General features: G+C 41.9%; 1 protein-coding gene across 1 annotated transcript in view; it reads right to left on the bottom strand.

The window, feature by feature from the left end:
- pde4d (phosphodiesterase 4D, cAMP-specific) overlaps positions 1–20971 on the bottom strand; it is a 1329084-nt gene that overhangs the window by 1088248 nt on the left and 219865 nt on the right. Inside the window, exon 4 of the mRNA XM_072571159.1 lies at positions 986–1221. Coding sequence (XP_072427260.1) covers positions 986–1221 — 236 coding nt within the window. The remainder of the gene's footprint in view (positions 1–985; positions 1222–20971) is intronic.

Here is a 20971-nt window from a genome sequence, read left to right as displayed (position 1 = left end):
TCAACAATTACAATAATTAATCTAGGAATAGACTAATTCTACCTGCTGAATGCTACCATCTTCATATAAACTCCACCCCTTCATAATCACTTTCAGTTCTGACCAAAATGCAAACTCTTAAATTGCTGTGAAATTACTGACTGTTTAACTTGCAAACATGTCAGTGGAATTCCATTAAATAGATTGACATTTTCAATCTATTTTCCCATATGGTATTACATCACATAATTAACGTCTCAGTTGCATTATTTATGTACAAATGATTTGGAAGTTCAGCCATATAATAATCTCAATTTTATTACAGCCATCAACATGATCGGCATAAAGCACACAAATCTTTTCATTTAAATGAATATTATTGTATTGTTGCTATGTTCAGGTCTGTTTTTCTTCTATGGCTGAACAAAAATTGGGTTCAAAGAACTTAAGTGCCCTTTCAAGTCACGCTTCTGCATATATGATGCATTAGGTGAACTAGCTTGTTGGCAAACAAATGTGAGAGTATCCTTCAGACACATACATGGACATTCAATAAGTACCCCCAAAGTAGAGTTCAATATTTAAACAATTATTTTTAAAATAACTCATGAGAATTTATTTTACTACTGGCAGGCTTCGTACTGCTTGATCAAATAGAATATTTTACGGCAGTGATTTACATGGATATCTGAAACCAAATGAGATGGACCTTAGCCACAGATGAAACATAATAACTCTAATGTCCATGGTCAATCATAAATAATCTCAGTGTGCTGCATATACTCATTACAACATCCCATCACCAACAGTTAACTCAGTTCCAATTTTCCTTTTTCAAGGCACCATTTTAGAACAACTTTTATCCCAAAGAGAACTTAATTTTGTTTCTATATTGGTTATATACATATCAGAATTAGGAATATTTCTAGGAAGAAGGCATGAGACAGTTTAAGGATTGTGAATCATCATCAAATTGAACATTATAGGTCAACAACTTTCTACTTACCTCAAGTTGTCTGCAGAGGTGATAGCAATTAAAGGAAGGGTCTTTAAGGGAAGCGTTGTTGGCCTTGGTATGTGCTCAGTTTCTGACTTTTTTTCCCAATCATATTGTTCTGCTAATCTGAAGGATAAAGGTGGGAGCTGCAGAGCGTGAAATGAAAGTCTTCGTACAACATACGGTTCCATTTCTGATTGCACTTCTGAATCCAGGCTATCAGACTCCGAGATTTTGTCTATATTCTATATGAGGAAAAAAAAATTAGTTGTGAATACCTGATTGGCCTTAGGTACCTCATTCAATTAATTATAAATTACATATTCTTTAAATAGGACTATAGATGCTCCTCCTTTGACATGGGCAAGTATGCCATCTACCTCAATCACCTCCTTTCAATGTCTAGTTCAGTGGAATGGTATTAGCCTGCTGCTTAATCTGTGTGCATTATCCCTCAATAATGCCTCCTTAACCTACAACATGGCTAATGGAAAGCACTTTTTTTTTTGGAGACTTATTGGTAAACGTTTTAGTCCCTTTGCATAACAATAAGTTCATGTCTACTTTGAAGCCCCCATTGTTAGATCCCTAAGGTGACTAACAAGCCTTAGGAGAAGCAAATTTTAATTCAATACAAAAAAGTAATTTTTAAAAAATATACCTACCTGATATACAGTTAGGAAAAGTGGGAATGTTCTTCTCAATCCCAGTTTCAAAGAAAAATGTGTTACTGGCATACATCTTCCTCCCTGATCACTGCTATTACCTCAAAATCATCACCGCTGCATCTCCTCACCACACCTGTTGATGTATGTTTCCTTCTAATGATCACAGCTGCTACCACGTGCCCAAGCACAGGTTCCTTCTTAACCTGATCATGACCTACCTCATATCTTTTGTCCCCTTTTCATTCACCTACTTTCATCAATTATAAGCATTGCTTTAACATAGTCTCCAATTCTGCTGCATCAGCAAACTGTCTATCATAGTTCTGTTTATTGGCTCTATAATAATGACACCTATAGCCCAATAGCCCTGCTTTTCTGACCTCAGTAATTCAAAACTTATTCCAGATAAGCATCATCTTTAGTCCCTGCTATCATACAGATATACCTTCACCACCAATTTCAGTCCTTCCATAGGAAACTTCTCATTCCTTGAAAGGTATTTTACATTAACTATCAAGACTCTGACCTCTTCATTTATTGCTTCTTTTACATCCCAAACCTCACGACAAATATTCTTCATTTGTGAGGCATCTGCAACAGAACAGCAATTTCATAAAGTTACTCTTTTTCCTAGTTTGGAACTTTTAGCCATGTAGACAGTACAGGTTCAATGAAAATTTAATCAGTGGCATGCAATCCATAAATAAATAAAAGCCCCTGTTTGAACGGATCTAAAATGATTTTATTTGTTTGGTGTTTTATACAACATTTTTAAAATTCGGGTAAATTCTACTTTTATAATAAAGCAATTGATACACTGGGTGGATATTCCCCTCCTTTGGGTAGCCTCAGCAATGATGAGGAAGTCAGAAAAATTCAGAGGAAATGAAAAGTCAGAATCTGGGCATTGGGAAAATGTCTTGTGATTTTCACCTTGAGCATTAAGTTGAGATTTCGGAATCTTGCTGTGGAGCAGCAACCACCTTAGTTTGCATCTCATTAAAGCCCCAGCTCATCTTACTTACACATCACTTCCAATTCTCCTTTCCGAGAACTAGTGTCAGTTGTCAACAGGTAGGTCAGGGAATCCACTGGCTGCAACTTGCTTCATGCCTGTCCTAACCATCATCTGCTGCTTCTTCGTAACAACATCCCTGCACCCTCCATGATCATTATCCTTCTTGACATTTTACCTCTGCAAGTCAGCATCAGCCCCTACTTCCACAAACCCAGCTTCTTCCTTACGCTGATCATGACACACCACACACTGCCTTTCAAGCTTCATCACGGTCACTCAACCCAAAACATTAACTCGGTTTCTTTCTCCACAGATGCTGCCAAACCTGCTGAGTTTCTCTAACAATTTCTGATTTTGTTTTAGCATCCACAGTTCTTTGTTTTGTTATTCACCATAAAACTAAGCTGGTTCGTGACCCAACTCAGACACTAATATAGCCCTAGAACACTTGATTTTGGAGCACAGGGACACTCATGACCTGTCTGCTTCTGACCGGTTACTTTGCATGTAACAGTGCACAATCATCTGATGGATTTACACAGGAGACATCTTATGGGCCTTATTGTTCACTCATTTTTAGTTATTTGGATGCTGGCAGCCTTCTTTTGGTCAGCATGCTTCATTTTTCTTTCTTAGCGTACACTTACTGACTTCTGCACGGACCTATAGGCTGCCAATCTCTATATGGGATGCAATGCTTTGTAGTACATAAGGTCTTGTGTTTAGTTACAGGTTGTCCCCTAATGTGGCTTACATTGCTTTTTAGCATGGATGGAGAGGCAGGCAGCTTGGCACAGGGAAATATACTGAACAAGCAATGGGGTAGACAGGTTACTGTGAAGTACTTTGCTATGTCAACGGTACTGCTGTAGCATGTGCTAGCAGTTTACACAGCAAACACACTTCATGCGCTTCAAGCAATTGGCCATGTGTGAAAGTCAAAGGGTAGTAATCCTTAGTTGGATCAAGGGGAAACTACAGTCAGTCATCCTATTACACTAAAGGGACTTGGTCACAGTAAGTCAGGTATTTCATTCTACAAAAGTCTGGGAATATACGTCCTTGTATTTCAGGGACTGGGCCATGGTTTGTTCTGCAGATCAAGTGCAGATCAGTTACAAATTGCTCAGCCTGGGTGATGTGGAGACATTGTTCCAGAGCTAAGCCATTCTCAGCCAACGCTGTCCTCCCAGGTCAGGCTGGGAGGTGATATTGGTTAATATTGGTTATGGGACAATCATGATGAACTGGGAAAGTGGATAACTCAGTTTGGGATGGCCTTCATTGTACTGGGTTGCTAAAGGAATGACGGCAATAGCAATTAAAAATAAAAAGATGGGACCTTTATGTGAATAGGTGGGGACTGGGAGCTCTGGAAGTGAAGTATTCAAATGGGTCACTGAAACTCTGGCCTTTTCATGGGGAGACTGGGAATTTCCAAAATCATGGGTTGTGTGTGTAAAGTCGGAATAAAATTGTGTGCAAAGGGACTCAATCAAAATAGGGGAAGAATGAAAGGTCATCAAGGTCATCAGTGAGAGACAAAAGGGAATATATAAGATAGCAGGAATTCTGAGCATTATGTGCAGCCTGAAGGTCACTCACAATGAAACAAAGTTGAAACCTTGGCGTGTTGGAATGAAAGTCAACTGCAGAATAACGACCCAAAATCACTGCAACCATTGTAAAGTGGGCAGAGTAATCGTTTTTTTTTACTCCTGGGCTAGAATAAAAGTTTAGACCTTGAGGTTGTGCTGGGGATCGTTACAGACATCATGCCTCTGCTTATTCCGTTATCCCACCCATCTGGTCTCAATTTGCACTTTGTTGGCAGGTTGGTCATTGTCCAAGAATGTGCATCATGAATTATGGCTCAAGCACTCTTGACCGCATGATTATGAGAATTAATTGATTCCTTGTCATGTCACCTGAGCAAACATAATCAACGACACTAAAGAATGGTACCCGAGGTTTCTATTTCAGAAACACATTCCATACCTATGATTGGAAAGCAAAACATTGTAACTACCACAATCAAACTCTGAAACATTAGTATGCAAAGACATTGTTTGTGATGTAGAAGTGTGACTTTCCATCAGGCATGTTAACATGGTGGATTCCTGGCAAAATCCTATTCCAACAATGTAGTATTAAAACTTTGGTGGTGGGATGTACATTTGGATAAGTTAACATATCTCAAATCCTTCTTATGGAAGCATGCCAATGACCTCTTTGGGTAGTGTTCATGTCAGCTTTTGTGAGGGCACAATATAACGTTTTATTGTGATGCCCCCTGAGGGCAGAAAGGTTCTTTCAATGTAAAGGTGTTCTCTTTCTGACATCCCCTCTCACAGATTATCTGCTCTTGCATCTGACATGGAGATCTCGGTGGCTGGCGTGTTTGGGGTGTTGATTCAACTCCAAAGACAGCATAGAAAAGACAGCAATAACAATGTAGTCAGCAAGAGCGGTAGGAGCAACAACCTCCAGCAGCTACCCCACAGCCTCCACATGGAGGAGCAGCAAGTGACGATCCACCACGGAGGCTGACGAGAGCCTCCAAACCAATCAGACCCCGCAATTATTGTACTTTTTTTCAATGAGTTGGAGGAAGAGCCTGATGAAGGATATTTAGGGTCATCGTCAATGAACGTGTGGCCCCTGCACTTAGGAGGACTTAGTTAATTGCTCTACATGCTGTTAATAATTTATTCAAGGATCATAAGCCTGACAGCATTTAGCATTACTAAGAGGAGTGTACAGATAAGGAGCCCATTGTCGGACATCAGAGGCACAGCTTGACTCAATGGCTTTTACTTCAGTAAAGAGAATGGGGTTAGTGCTTGGTGAGCATCTGGTATGTCGTTAAGCTTTTTCCATTCTTAAATTTTAACATAAGAAGCATATTGTGGTCAAGTTAATATTATATGAAAAGACAACACAAGCAAGTGGGTGATATAATTAAATAATTAAAACTCATTCAGGATGGTAGTTCAGGTGGTGATCATCCTGGATACCATTGTGATCAATGGGATGTGAGAAATCCTGGATACCATTGTGATCAATGGGATGTGAGAAATCCTGGATACCATTGTGATCAATGTTTGTTTGATGTTCAAAAAGCTTCGGCTAATCACTTAAGAGCTAAAGGTTGAACTACAGACACTATGCCATATTAGGCAGAGGGAAAGTTACTTTGATTCTTTGGACCAAGGTACTAAGGATAGAGTGATCTGATTTGGTTAGAGGTCAGAGACAGAAAGGTACGCCTGTGGGTGAGACAGTTAAGGGAACCCAGAGGACAGGACTGGAGGAGTCTCTGCAATTGTCCAATAGGTTTGAGGTTTTCTCAGACAGCTAGCATGAGAGCAGGGACATAGAAGAATAGGTAAAATGACTATGACGCTATGGTAGAGGAAGATATTCAGGTAAGGGGAGCAACAAGGAATGTAAATGTAGATGATAATGCAGAGAATTGACATGGTTGTCTGCAGCAAAGAGCGAGAGTCCATGTGTCTGTGTTGCCTGCACAGTACCAGAGTTCAGGACATCTGCTCAGGGCTGGACATGACCTTGCAATGGAAGGGGGAGGATACAGTGGGAGTGGGCCATGTCAGTGCCAATGGCATAGATAGAATGAGGAAAGTATAAGAGTCTGAGGATCTATGCTCCCCAGTAGAAAGCAGGACCTCAAAATGTTACAATCCCCATATCATTGACTGTGCCACATGCAAGAGAGTTCCAGTTTACAAGCTACTGACATTTCATCCCATGCCATCAGGATGGTCATCCCTTGAACCATGCTGGGCCCTGCGTTCTTTCAAACCACACTGCTTGGGAAGTAGACAATTTACAGTTAGGGTAGAATAAAATATCCTTTTATGTCATGTGTGCTCCATTGTAGGAGTACAGTGAAAAGCTTTTACAATATCTGCCTTCTTATGGCGACAACTTAGGTACAAGTACCTAGGTACAATTCTTGGATATAGTAGATGAATAAAAATAGTTGGTTTACTTAGAGCTGAAAAGTAAGTTAAAAATAGGACATTTTTAAAGGGTTGATATTACAGTAAGGTGAGAAATTTCAAATAGACATTATAGTGTGACAGCTCAGCGCAGGGCCTCCACAGGTAGTCTGACTGCCCACGCCAGACCCCAGACCAACAGCCATCCCTACTCCGCTCCAAGCTCCAGCCCACTCCGTACTGGCATTCAGCTGCTCCAAACTAAGTGCCAGGACTGCCTCTCTCGGGACTCGCTGCCCGCCTGCTGCTCTGGGGCTGCTTCCCCACGTGTTGTACCAGGCTGACTGCCCACACTGTACCAGGGCTCACTGCCCACATGCTGTGCCAGGACTCGCTGGTTGCAGTGTTCCGGGTTCATAACCCACACATCGCTCCAGGGACTTGCTGCTGGCGCCTGCTGCTGCTCAAGAATTCATCTCCAGCTAATGGAAGAGGAGACATAACAAGGAGAAAAAGGGAAGGAAAGAAAAAGAACAGGCAGAGCAAAGGAGCTCCAGCGGGAGTGTACTACTCTGCCTCTGTCTGCAGGCAGGGGATTAAATGTTGAAAACTGTGATGTCTCAAGAAGCAGAGACAAAGTAAGAGAGCAAAACATTAATCTGGGAAATGAGGATCGAAGAAAGGCAGAAAGAGGGCAGAGAAAATCAAACCAGAAAATCATCAACAATTAAGATTAGATGTTACAAAGGTAACAGACAACATGAAAGGATCTGTACCTAAACATGTCGCATTCATTACAAAGTAAAAGTTAAAAATCACACAACACCAGGTTATAGTCCAACAGGTTTAATTGGAAGCACACTAGCTTTCTGAGCGACGCTCCTTCATCAGGTGATAGTGGAGGGCTCGATCGTAACACAGAATTTATAGCAAAAATTTGCAGTGTGATGTAACTGAAATTATACATTGAAAAATTGATTGTCTGTTAAGCCTTTCATCTGTTAGAATACAGTGATAGTTTCATTGTACATTAAAACTATCACTGTATTCTAACAGATGAAAGGCTTAACAGACAATCAATGTATAATTTCAGTTACATCACACTGCAAATTTTTCCTATAAATTCTGTGTTACGATCGAGCCCTTCACTATCACCTGATGAAGGAGCGTCGCTTCGAAAGCTAGTGTGCTTCCAATTAAACCTGTTGGACTATAACCTGGTGTTGTGTGATTTTTAACTTTGTACACCCCAGTCCAACACCGGCATCTCCAAATCATGAGAAAGTAACTAATTGTAAATGCCAAATGAAGTAAATGAATCACGTAATAATATTTTCAGAGTTAAAAGTCACACAACACCAGGTTATAGTCCAACAGGTTTATTTGGAAGTACAAGCTTTCAGAATGCTGCTCTAGTGCTTCCAAATAAACCTGTTAGATTATAACCTGAAGTTGTGTGATTTTTAACTTTGTCCACCCCAGTCCAACATTGGTACCTCCACAACATTTCTCTGAGACATTGCTTCAAAATAACAAGGATTGGGTCTTGAATATTGAGGGATGTATAACATTCAAGAGGAATAGTAAAGTATGTAGAGGTGGAGGGGTAGCACTGTTGATCAAGGATGGCATTTGTGCAATCGTTAGACATGAACTCTGTTCAGAAGATCAGGACATGGTGTCAGTTTGGGTGGAGATGAAGGATAATAGGAGAAGGAAGTCATTAGTGGGAGTGGTCTACAGACCCTCTAACAGTGGTTCTTAGACAATAAGGAATACAAGGTGTTTGTGTTTTTTTTAAATAGCTAATTACAATAACTGTGAGAGATTGCAACATTAATGTATTACATCAGTAATCACGATAACACCCTTCTCCATTTGGAAGGAATATTAGATCTGAATCTACTTTAAAAAATAGCAGTCATTGAAGATGCATTATGCAAAATCAATTGATGATTTACACTTTTGATATATTTATTAATAAATTATATGTGAGTATTGTGTGATTCTTTAAAACCTTTTGTCAGTTTTGAGCAGGAGCACAATTTACAAGTACAGTGATGTAAACTTTTGGGTACCTATTATTACTTGCTAGCAGAAGGATGTTATTTTCACAAAGATTGGTCAGTAAGTTATATTTCAATATATTCTTGGTTATCCTCTGGAGCTTTGAACAGAGACAACTTGTTATCTTCATGTCAGCAGCATCAACTAATCAAATGTGCAAGAGTTCCTGAAGCATTGAACATGTTTTTTTTTGTAACTGACAGCGGCAATCTGGGGAGCTTTGTCCTTGAAATAATGATAAAAACATCTGTTCAATTACTGTAGGATCGGTCCGGAATTAAGAATTTTTGAATCAACCTGCTTGAAGTATATAAAAGAAAACAGAAGTACAGCACAGAAACAAGCCCTTTGACCCTACCAATCATCAAGCCCTAACTAAACTAAGAAAAACAAACCCTCTGCCCTTATTCAGTCTGTATCCCTCTATTTCCTCCCTATTCATGGAACCATCCAGAAGCCTCTTAAATGTCACCAATGTGCCTGATTCCACAGGTCTCCTCTCAGCCGCTGTCCTTTCAGTGAAAACAATCCTGATCTCTTTAACCTTTCCTCATAGCCAATGCCCTCCAGACCAGGCAGCATCCTGGTGAAGCTTCTCTGCACTTTCTCCAAAGCTTCCACATCCTTCTGGTAGTGTGGCTACCAAAACTGCACAAAATACTCCAAATGCAGCCGAACAAAGGTTTTATTGAGCTGCAATATGGTTTGCCAATTCTTGTACTCCATGCCCCGGCCAAAGAAGGCAAGTATGCCATATGCCACCTTAATCACCATGGCCACCTGTGTTACCACTTTTAGGGAACTGTGGACCTGCATGCTCAGATCTGCCTGTACATTAATATTCCTAAGGATTCTGCCATTTACAGTATAATTCACACCCAAATTTGATCCTCAAAATGCAGCACCTTGCATTCGTCTGGATTAAATTCCATCTGCCAATTCTGTGTCTAAGTCACCAATCTATCGATATCCTGTTGTATCCTTTCACAATCGTTGACACTATCAGCAACTCCACCAACCTTCATGTCATCAGCAAACTCACTAATCAGATCAGCCACGTTTTCTTTCATACCATTTATATACTACAAACCACCGAGGACCTAAGACTGATCCCTGTGGAACACCACTGGTTACCGGTTGCCATTCTGAAAAACTCCCTTCCCTCACTACCCTCCACCTTCTATGATCAAGCCAGTTTTGTATCCATCTAACCAGACAACCCTGAATCCCATGTAATTTTAGATTTTGTATCAATACGCCATGTGGGACTTTATCAAATGCCTTACTAAAATCCAGATAAACTATATCCACAACCCTTCCGTCATGAATTATCTTTGGAAGTTTTGAAGAAGTGACAATCAGGTTGGTGAGACATGACCTTCCCATACAAAACCATGCTGCCTGTCACTAACTAGTCCATTTTCTTCCAAAGGTACATGTATCTTGCCCCTCGGTATCTCCTCCAAGAGCTTCCCCACCACAAATGTCAAATTCACTGACCTATAATTTCTTGGATTATCCCGGTTTCCTTTCTTAAACAAGAGAATAACATTGGCTAATCTCCGGTCCTCAGGAACCTTGCCTGTGGACAAAGAGAATGTGAAGGTATCTGCCAATGCCCCAGCTATTTCTGTCCTTGTCTCTTGCAGTAACATGAGATAGATCCCATCTGGCCCTGGGGACATGTCTACCTTAATGCAATTTAGGATACTCAAAACATCTTACTTCAATATATTGACGTTCTCTGGAGGATTCAAACATTCATCCCTGACCTCAACATCAATCACGTCCTTTTTCTTTGGTGAAGACTAATACAAAGAACCCATTAAGGATCTCTCCCACTTCCTGTGGCTCCACGCATGGTCTTGAGTGTGTCTGTCTTCTTCTACCGTCTTTCTTCTAATACAGACGTAAAAATCAAATATGTTTACCTTATATTTCATAATTAACTCACTCATTTAAGGTTTTATTACAAGCTTTTTCTATTTTTATACATAGGTGTGATTTGAAATGGCTTCAAACATCTTCACTCAAAATGACACTATGGGCAGTATCTTATCTAAAATCGACAACTCTAATTTTTGGCAAACTTCCTGGCAGGTTCCTCACCGGGTGCTGAGTGAGTTTTCCAATGCTATAACTCTCTAATTTGCTTCATTAAATGTACATCATCGCCCCATATTGCTGCACCCATGCCTTCCTCCCACTTCACCACTACTGGAATATTGAGAGATCACTGGTGCTGATGCCAAATATGAAGCCCAGCCATGTGCACCTGGTTAAGCATTGGCAGAACAGAGATGCCCTCCACCACGAACATGACTGAAGACAATCACAAACCAATGCTTCTTGGGGTACATGCCGCACAGTTACCAGTTAATTGCGTATAAAAGTGCAGATTCTTACATCTATTGCTGTTGAGCAACAAAGCTGCACAACTTACTCATCTTTAGTCTTAACCCTGTGAGTTTCAGTGCTACTTATTCCCCAATGCACAGAGCATCTTCTCATTGTTCAATGTGAGTCCATGAAAGTCTTCAAACAGTTCAAAACATTCATTTGTATTCGGCAACAGCAGAAGCAACCAATAAGCAAACTGACATTAGCTGCATTTGGAACAGGAACAGACTGCTTAGCTTTCACACACCAAAATATTTACACTTGATGAATGATCATTGCATCCAGTTGTCATTTATTGGAACTGGTGTCAATTAAGTCTGTCTAATTTGTCACATTTGATACTGCATCACTCCATGATACAGAAGGTGATGCTCCTTTTGTTCTTCAATGTCCTCCTCTTCTTTCTCAGAGGACAGCTACTGTTCGTCTGGTCCTTCATACTCCATCACCTTGCACTGCTCTAGTTGTGCGGTGCATAGAATGTTGGATCATGTTTGTTGGAATATTTTAATGCTGTCACCAGGATAGCCAACTGGATAGGATGGTCACCCGCTCCTTGTCACAGGGCCAACTCCAGGAGTCAGCACAGTTCTGTAACAGTGTCCAGGACATCCTCAGCATGTGATGACACTTTCTTGCTTATCAGAGGTAATGGCATCGTCAACAACAGTCTGGACTTCCTGTATTTCCACACCCTGAAGGGACTTTCAACTGCAACCTCTTCATGTGGAGGTTGTCCAGCAGCCATGGGAAGTTTTTCCTGGTCCTGGGCTTGCAAGAGCACCTGCTCCTCCCCCATTTCTCTGCACTGGGCTAGGAGGGGATCCAGAGGAGGTTTACAAGAATGATCCCAGGGATCAAGTGTTTGTCATATGAAAAAAGATTGAGGACTCTGCTCTGTACTCAATGGAATTTAGAAGGAGGAGGTGGGGATCTGATTGAAACTTACAGAATACTGAGAGGCCTGGATAGAGTAGATATGGAGAAGATGTTTTCACTAGTAGGAGAGACTAGGACCTGAGAGCACAGCCCCAGGAATTGAGGGATGACCCTTTAGAACGCAGATGAGGAGGAATTTCTTCAGCGTTGTTAATCTGTGAAAAGCAGCAATCTTGATTTAATTTTCGATTTAAACTTTATTGTCACATGTATTCAAGTGTAGAAGTATGGAGTACAGTGAAAAGTTTACAATGTTGTCAGACATGGCACCATTTTAGGTATGAACAAAACCTAGGAACAAGTAGTCACAAAGAGAAACAAAGTTAAAAGTAAAGCATTACCATTGTTCTTAATAATAAGTAGAAAAATAAAGAAATAAAGTTAAAAGTTAACATTACAGTCCTTCTTAGTATTAAGTGGAAAAATAAAGGAAAAAAAGGTGAGTGTTCAACAATCTTTCTTAAGTTCACTCCCTGCCAGGGCTCAGTCTCCTCCATTTGGCGGTTCTCTGGGAAATCTTGTGCTTTCTACTGTCAATGCCACGGATGCTGGGGAACCTCCCTCACTCCCTCAGGCTTACATTGCTGCAGTGGACTGTGGAGGCCAAGTCATTGTGTGTATTTAAGACTGAGAGAGATACATTCTTTATTTGTATGGGCATCACAGGTTACAGAGACAAGGCAGGAGAATGGGATCGAGAACCATATCAGCCATGATTGGAAGAAGCTGAAAATCACAACACCAGGTTATAGTCCAACAGGTTTATTTGGAAGTACTAGCTTTCGGAGCACTGCTCCTTCGTCAGGTAGTTACTTTGTCCACCTCAGTCCAACACCAACATTTCCACAGTATGGAGTAGACTCGATGGGCCAATTGGCCTAATTCGACTCTTATATCTTAGTATCTTATACCTTTGCCTTACTGTGCCCCTGCTTGCCAGAAAACACACCTTGGACTAATTGAGAACTACTTCCCTTAGACTTTGAGACATGTCTATTTATGATTGATGTAAGTGCAGTATGCTTGCCATGTAGGCTGCATTAAATTGATGCAGAACTTTGTCACAGAGTAACATGTCCACCCTTGACTGATGACTGCAGGTTACCATAACAAGCTAATTTGCTTTGTGTCTGTGCTAAGCCTAACAAGACAGGAACTCTAGGGCTTTTAGCTTTTACTGAGGTGACAAATTACAAAATGGAAAGGTGAGGCAGAGGTGCAGTGAGCATTGAAGTTGGCACAATGTGCTGAGTGCTGAAGGAATCAGCAAGCACCCTGCTCCAATCAGTGAGATTTTCCCTGGGCAAGAAGTGTCCTTGCAGCAGGATTGCAATGAAAGGTACTAGAGTGCTCCAAAGTGAAGTGGAGAACTGTAAGTGGATCAGAAATGTGCCATGACGATATCATGAGGGTGGCGTGTGCCAGATGCCAATGCCATGCATATGGGATGTGTGCAGTCTCTGATTTGGAGAATTTCCTGAGATGAAAGTAACTAGTGGCCAAGAGGGAGGTCTGGAGGAGCAAGTGGTGAGCTGGACTCACCAGGTATCTGCTGTGACTTTCATGTTGGGATTTGTCAGCCTCTAGCTTTTATCTAGCGGGTGGGAGAATATAAATGAGACAAGATTAACTAAAAATGAGGCATTATGCATACTACTGCATACAAATAGGACTCTCACCACTAACAAGTGCAAATCTCATCTTGATATTCAAGACTTGGTTAGAAAATTGGAATTTTTGCTCTTTGCAGGCCATCTCCTGTCATTTCCCCAACTTACTTACTAATGTCCGAATTGTTTAGAGGCTGGGAAGGTTGTGCCCTTTGTTTAATGAAACTGTCGTGTTTGTTAAATAACTTCATTAGTGTTTCTCCTGCATTTTTCTGAACGGTTGCTGCTTCTGCACTCTTAAATGACACTTTTAATCTATCAAGGGAACTATAAACCAGCAAGCCTGACATCAGTGATAGGCAGGTTGTTGGAGGGAATCTTGAGGGACAGGATTTACATGTATTTGGAAAGGCAAGGATATACCCACAGGTGAGGTGCCAGAAGACTGGAGTATTACTAACATGGTGCAATTATTTAAGAAATGAAAGAAAAAGCCAGGCAACTATAGACCAGTGAGCCTGACATCAGTGGTGGGCAAGTTGTTGGAGGGAATCCCAAGAGACAGGATTTACACGTATTTGGAAAGGCAAGGACTAATTAGGGATAGTCAACATGGCTTTGTGCATAGTAAATAGTGTCTCACTAACTTGATTAATTTTATTGAAGAAGTAACAAACAGGATTGGTGAGGGCAGAACAGTAGACATGAGCTATATAGACTTCAGTAAAGTGTTCGACAGCAGAACAGTAGACGTGAGCTATATAGACTTCAGTAAAGTGTTCGACAAGGTTCCTCATGGGAGATTGGCTAGCAAGGTTAGATCTCATGGAATACAGGGAGAACTAGCCATTTGGATACAGAACTAGCTTGAAAGTAGTAGACAGAGGGTGGTGGTGGAGGGTTGCTTTTCAGACTGCAGGCTTGTGACCAGTAGTGTGCCACAAAGATCGGTGTTAGGTCCACTGCTTTTCATCATTTACATAAATGAGTTGGATGTGAACATAGGAAGTACAGTTAGGGAGTTTGCAAATGACACCAAAATTAGAGGTATAGTGGACAACAATGAGTGTTACCTCAGAGTACAATGGGATCTTGATCAGATGGGCCAATGGGCCAATGAGTGGCAGATGGAGATTATTTTAAATAAATGTCAGGTACTGCATCTTGGAAAGGCAAATCAGGGCAGGACATATACACTTAATGGTAAGTTCTTGGAAAGTGTTGCTGAACAAAGAGACCTTGAAGTGCAGGTTCATAGTTCCTTGAAAGTGGAGTTGCATGTAAACAGGATAGTGAAGAAGGCATCTCAAATGCTTTCCTTTATTGATTAGTGCTTTGAGTACAGGAGTTGGGAGGTTCTGTTGCAGCTGGACAGGACATTGGTTAGGCCACTGTTGGAATATTGCGTGCAATTCAGGTCTCCTTCCTATCGGAAAGATGTTCTGATACTTGAAAGGATTCAGAAAAGATGTACAAGGATGTTGCGTGGGCTGGAGGATTTGAGCTATAGGGAGAGGCTGAATGGACTGGGGCTGTTTTTCCTGGAGCATCAGATGCTGAGGGGTGAGCTTATAGTGGTTTATAAAATCATGAGGGGCATAGATAGGGTAATTAAATAAGGTGGGTGAGTCCAAAACTAGAGGGCATAGGTTTAGGGTGAGCAGGGAAAGATTGAAAAGGGACCTAACTGGCAACTTTTTCATGCAGAGGGTGGTGTGTGTATGGAATGAGCTGTCAGAGGAAGTGGTGGAGGCTGGTAAAATTACAACATTTAAAAAGGCATCTGGATGGGTCTAGGAATAGGAAGGATTGAGAGTGATGTGGGACTAAATTAATTTAGGATATCTGGTTAGCATGGTAGAGTTGGACTGAAGGGTATATTCCTGTGCGGTACAACTCTATGACTAAGGAGGTTGTCAGCGTTCTCTTCAAAATTCATCATAAATCTCAAAGTTAAGCTTCTTCCAATCTTTCTCCAATCTTTCTGTGAGGAATAAGAGAATGGTCAAAGAAAGTAGGCCCGATCAGGGATAGCATAGGGAATGTGTGTGTGGAGTCTGAGGAGGTAGGGGAAGCCCTTTTGCTTCTGTCTTTATGAAAGAAACAAACTTTGTCGTGAATGAAACCTTTGAAGAGCAGGTGTGCATGCTGGAATGGATAGAGATAGAGGAAGCTGATGTGCTGAAAATGTTGTCAAACATTAAGATTGACAAGTCGCCAGGCCCGGACCAGATTTGCCCTCGGCTGCTTTGGGAAATGAGAAATGCAATTGCTTCGCCACTTGCAAAGATCTTTTCATCCTCGCTCTCCACTGGAGTCGTACCTGAGGACTGGAGAGGCGCAAATGTAATTCCTCTCTTCAAGAAAGGAAATAGGGAAATCCCCGGCAATTACAGACCAGTAAGTCTCACGTCTGTTGTCTGCAAGGTGTTAGAAAGGGTTCTGAGGGATAGGATTTATGACCATCTGGAAGAGCATGGCTTGATTAAATGCAGTCAACACAGCTTTGTGAGGGGCAGGTCATGCCTCACAAACCTTATCGAGTTCTTTGAGGATGTGACTAGAAAAGTTGATGAAGGTCAAGCTGTGGATGTGGCGTATATGGACTTTAGCAAGGCATTTGTTAAGGTTCCCCATGGTAGGCTCATTCAGAAGGTCAGGAGGAATGGGATTCAGGGGAACATAGCTGTCTGGATACAGAATTTGCTGGCCAACAGAAGACAGTGAGTGGTAGTAGAAGGAAAATATTCTGCATGGAAGTCAGTGATGAGTGGTGTTCCACAGGGCTCTGTCCTTGGGCCTCTATTGTTTGTAACTTTTATTAATGACTTGGATGAGAGGATTGAAGGATGGGTCAGCAAGTTTGCAGATGACACAAAGGTTGGAGGTGTCATTGACAGTATAGAGGGCTGTTGTAGGCTGCAGCGGGACATTGACAGGATGCAGAGATGGGCTGAGAGGTGGCAGATGGAGTTCAACCTGGATAAATGCGAGGTGATGCATCTTGGAAGGTCGAATTTGAAAGCTGAGTACAGGATTAAGGATAGGATTCTTGGTAGTGTGGAGGAACAGAGGGATCTTGGTGTGCAGGTACATAGATCTCTTAAAATTGCCACCCAAGTGGACAGGGTTGTTAAGAAAACATATGATGTTTTGGCTTTCATTAACAGGGGTATTGAGTTTAAGAGTCGTGAGATCTTGTTGCAGCTCTATAAAACTTTGGTTAGACTGCACTTGGAATTCTGCGTCCAGTTCTGGTCGCCCTATTATAAGAAAGATGTGGATGCTTTGGAGAGGGTTCAGAAGAGGTTTACCAGGAAGCTGCCTGGACTGGAGGGCTTATCTTATAAGGAGAGGTTGACTGAGCTCGGACTTTTTTCATTGGAGAAAAGGAGGAGGAGAGGGGACCTAATTGAGGTATACAAGATAATGAGAGGCATAGATAGAGTCGATAGCCAGAGACTGTTTCCCAGGGCAGAAATGACTAACACGAGGGGTCATAGTTTTAAGCTGGTTGGAGGAAAGTATAGGGGGATGTCAGAGGCGGGTTCTTTACACAGAGTTGAGAGAGCATGGAATGCGTTGCCAGCAGTAGTTGTGGAGGCAGGGTCATTGGGGACATTTATGAGACTCCTCGACATACATATGGTCACGGGTCGGCACAACATCGTGGGCTGAAGGGCCTGTTCTGTGCTGTACTGTTCTATGTTCTATTTTCTCAATGTACATTTGCACAAATAATACAAGGCTGTGAGCCACTGTACCTTGTGGCATTCTACTGGAGAATAAATATGAATCCAGTGTTGACTTGCTTTTACATTATTTAGTGAACATTGAGGAAGTTCAGCAAAAATTGTGTGGTATGGATGTGACACAAATGTTAAGGCAATTCCATCCAAGATAGAAAAAAAGGGACAGAAGAAAACAAGAATCTGGGCTTTTTTTGCAGAATATATTTGTAATTTGCATTGAATTAAAACTGCATTGAAATTGAATTGAAACAGAAATTGCAGTGATTAACTGGATGGAAAATCAATACTGCATTCATTCATAAAGTAATACCATGCATTGTGACTGCAATCATGATAAACTAAAAATATTAGAAGGAGTTGGCACCACTCAGGACGTACATCATTAGTGCATAATTCTGATATTGCACCTAAGCATAGCAATCAAATATCTTAGAGGAATTCAAAAGGAGGGTTATTAAAGTGTGAACAAGTTAAATTAGATTTTTCTTCCCACCTTTCATATTTGACAGCGAGACCGGTCATAAAATTTGCCTGATTTCATTCAATGAAATCTAAAGTATAAACATGGAAGGAGTTCTAGAGTGACCAGATGTTCTATCCTGCAAGAGTATCATCTATGCATTGACAATGTAAACATACTCGTGACTTTTAAAAGTTGGTCTATTCATTGCTGTGCCATCAAATTTCAGTTGGGAATATAGAATGGTACAAAGGAGGTCCAACAATGTCTAATTCCACATTTATCATGGTGCTCATCTGTGGCTGAACTGATCGTGAGATATAGGGCAAAATTGACTTGTATTTATGTTCAACTATTCATGATTTTCGGACTATCCAAAAGCTTCTCACAGTCACTAAAGTACCTTATGAAGTGTAATATCAGGCAGTTGGTGTACAACAGGGTCTCACACAGATAATGACTAGACAACCTGTTCTTAGGTGTACTTTAAGGCAAATATATGGTGCAGAAAAATTGAGGGGATGTTCCACTTAACAGGACACACAAAGTCTCAGTTTCATCACTTACTGAGAAATCAGCAGCACCATCATTTGAGTAAGGTTTACAAAATCATGTGCTGCTGGATAAAGTAGCTGGGAAGATGGTGTTCCTGCTCATAAAAAGGCACAAACATTAGACAGCATATGTTTAATGTGATGTGTAAAAGAAGCAATGGCGAGAGAATCACATAATAAATTTGTCATAAAGCAAACAAAGGAAGGAAGAACTTTTTTTTTAATAAATGGACTCCAGATATCCCAGCATGCTTCATTGCAACTTTTGAGGTGTATTCCTCGCTGCAATGGGAGAAACGCGGGTCATTTGCTGAACAGAAGCAGTAAGGTAGCAGTGGTCCGAGATAAAAATTTGCTTGGACGCAAATATTGAACAAGACCTTCCTTGCTCATCTTGAACTCACATCATGGGACCTTCAAGTCCACCAAAGAAATAGGGAGAGCCTCCATTTAACAAACCATTCTAGAAGGAGACAATTCCAATATTGTGAAACCTTGCCAAAGCCTGAATGAGATGAGTTTTGGTGTTAAATTTGGGAGGACCACATGAGAGATTAAGTGAGGCCTTCCTTGATTTCAAGAGCAACAAGTTGCATTTCTAACCAAGTTCCAGATGTTGAGATGAGATTCTCACTCATAACTGTTCAGAAGCCTATTAACAGGGATTGTTGCTTGTTATTACCCTCATTAATCCTTTATCTGGGCTCATTCTCCTATCACCTGCTGGATACAAACTGGATGCTGAGAATTCCCAGCATAACAGTCGGAGCAGGTACCTTTTAAGTGTAAGTCACCAGCTGCTCCTCTGGACCTGCACCTTGGACAGACAGCACCAACATCTCAGGGCAATATGCAGCACTGACATACAGCCCCATATTCCACAGATATTAGCCTCTCTGCACCATCATGGCATATCCTCACTCCATTTAAAGCACACTTCTGTAGTTAAATGCTGCACTTTGGGGCACACCAGCTACTAGTATTGCAATGCAGTTTGATGAACACTTTGCCACATCAACTGGGGCACAAGGATGCACCTTGGAGTGGCTCACATGCTGTCTCAGCAGTCCGAATGCTCTTAATCCCTTCTTGCCATCACTGGTGTTCAATAGAACCCTCAACAGTTGGGGTATTTCATCCCAAGGAGGTGTCATCATTCTCAAAGTATGGGCATTAGTTGCACTTATTTTGGTTGACTTTCCCTAAAGGAATCAGATTCCCTACAGTGTGGAAACAGGCCATTTAGCCCTTCAAGTCCACACTGACTCTTCAAAAGATCAGGGTCTGGATTAGAATGGTGTTGGAAAAGCACAGCACGTCAGGCAGCATCAGAGGAAGATCGACGTTTCAGGCAAAAGCCTTTCATCAGGAATAGAGGCAGGGAGCCTGCAGGATGGAGAGATAAATGAGAGGGGGGTGGGGTGGGGAGAAACGAGTATAGAGTACAATAGGTGAATGGGGGTGGGGATAGAGATGATAGGTCAGAGAGGAGGGTAGAGTGGATAGGTGGAAAGGAAGATAGGACAGGTCATGGGGACGGTGCTGAGCAAGTAGGTTGGAACTGGGTTCAGGTGGGGGAGGGGAAATGAGGAAATGAGTCTACATTGATGCCCTGGGGTTGAAGTGTTCTGAGGCGGAAGATGAAGTGTTCTTCCTCTAGGCATTAGGTGGTGAGGGAGCGAAGGTGGAGGAGGCCCAGGACCTGTATGTCCTCGGCAGAGCAGAAGAGGGAGTTGAAATGTTGGGCCATAGGGCAGTGGGGTTGATTGGTGCGGGTGTCCCAGAGATGTTCCCTGAAGCGCTCTACGAGGAGGTATCCAGTGTCCCCAATGTAGAGCAGACCGCATCGGGAGCAACGGAAACAATAAATGATGTTGGTGGATGTACAGGTGAAACTATGATGGATGTGGAAGGCTCAGTACCGTCTCCATGACCTGTCCTACCTGCCTATCTTCCTTTCAACCTATCCACTCCACCCTCCTCTCTGACCTATCATCTCCATCCCCACCCCCATTCACCTATTGTACTCTATACTCGTTTCTCCCCACCCCCACCCCCTTCTCATTTATCTCTCCACCCTGCTGGCTCCCTGCCTCTATTCCTGATGAAGGGCTTTTGCCCGAAATGTCGATTTTCCTGCTCCTCGGATGCTGCCTGACCTGCTTTTCCAGCACTATTCTAATCCAGACTCTGGTTTCCAGCATCTGCAGTCCTTGTTTTTACCTCTTCAAAAGATCATCCCACTCAGAACCACTCCCCTACACTATGCCTGTAACCCTGTTTTTCTCATGGCCAGTTCACCTAACATGCACATCTTTGGACTGTGGGAGGAAACCAGAGCACCTGGAGGAAACCCACACAGACCTAGGGAGAATGAGCAAACTCCACACAGATAGTTGACAGAGGCTAGAATTGAACCCAGGTCTCTAGCACTGCAAAGCAGCAGTGCTAACCACTAAGCCATTGCGCCCCACAAAATGCAGTATGGGTTCTTCTGGTCTCTGCAGCTAATAGTGAGACCACTGTTCCCCCTATTAAATACTGTCTTCCCAGCACATTGAC

The sequence above is a fragment of the Chiloscyllium punctatum genome, chromosome 1 (genome assembly GCF_047496795.1).
Source record: "Chiloscyllium punctatum isolate Juve2018m chromosome 1, sChiPun1.3, whole genome shotgun sequence".
In the NCBI taxonomy this organism is placed as follows: domain Eukaryota; kingdom Metazoa; phylum Chordata; class Chondrichthyes; order Orectolobiformes; family Hemiscylliidae; genus Chiloscyllium; species Chiloscyllium punctatum.
The sequence above is the reverse complement of the archived record's forward strand: the minus strand, read 5'-3'. Positions and strand labels throughout refer to the sequence as shown.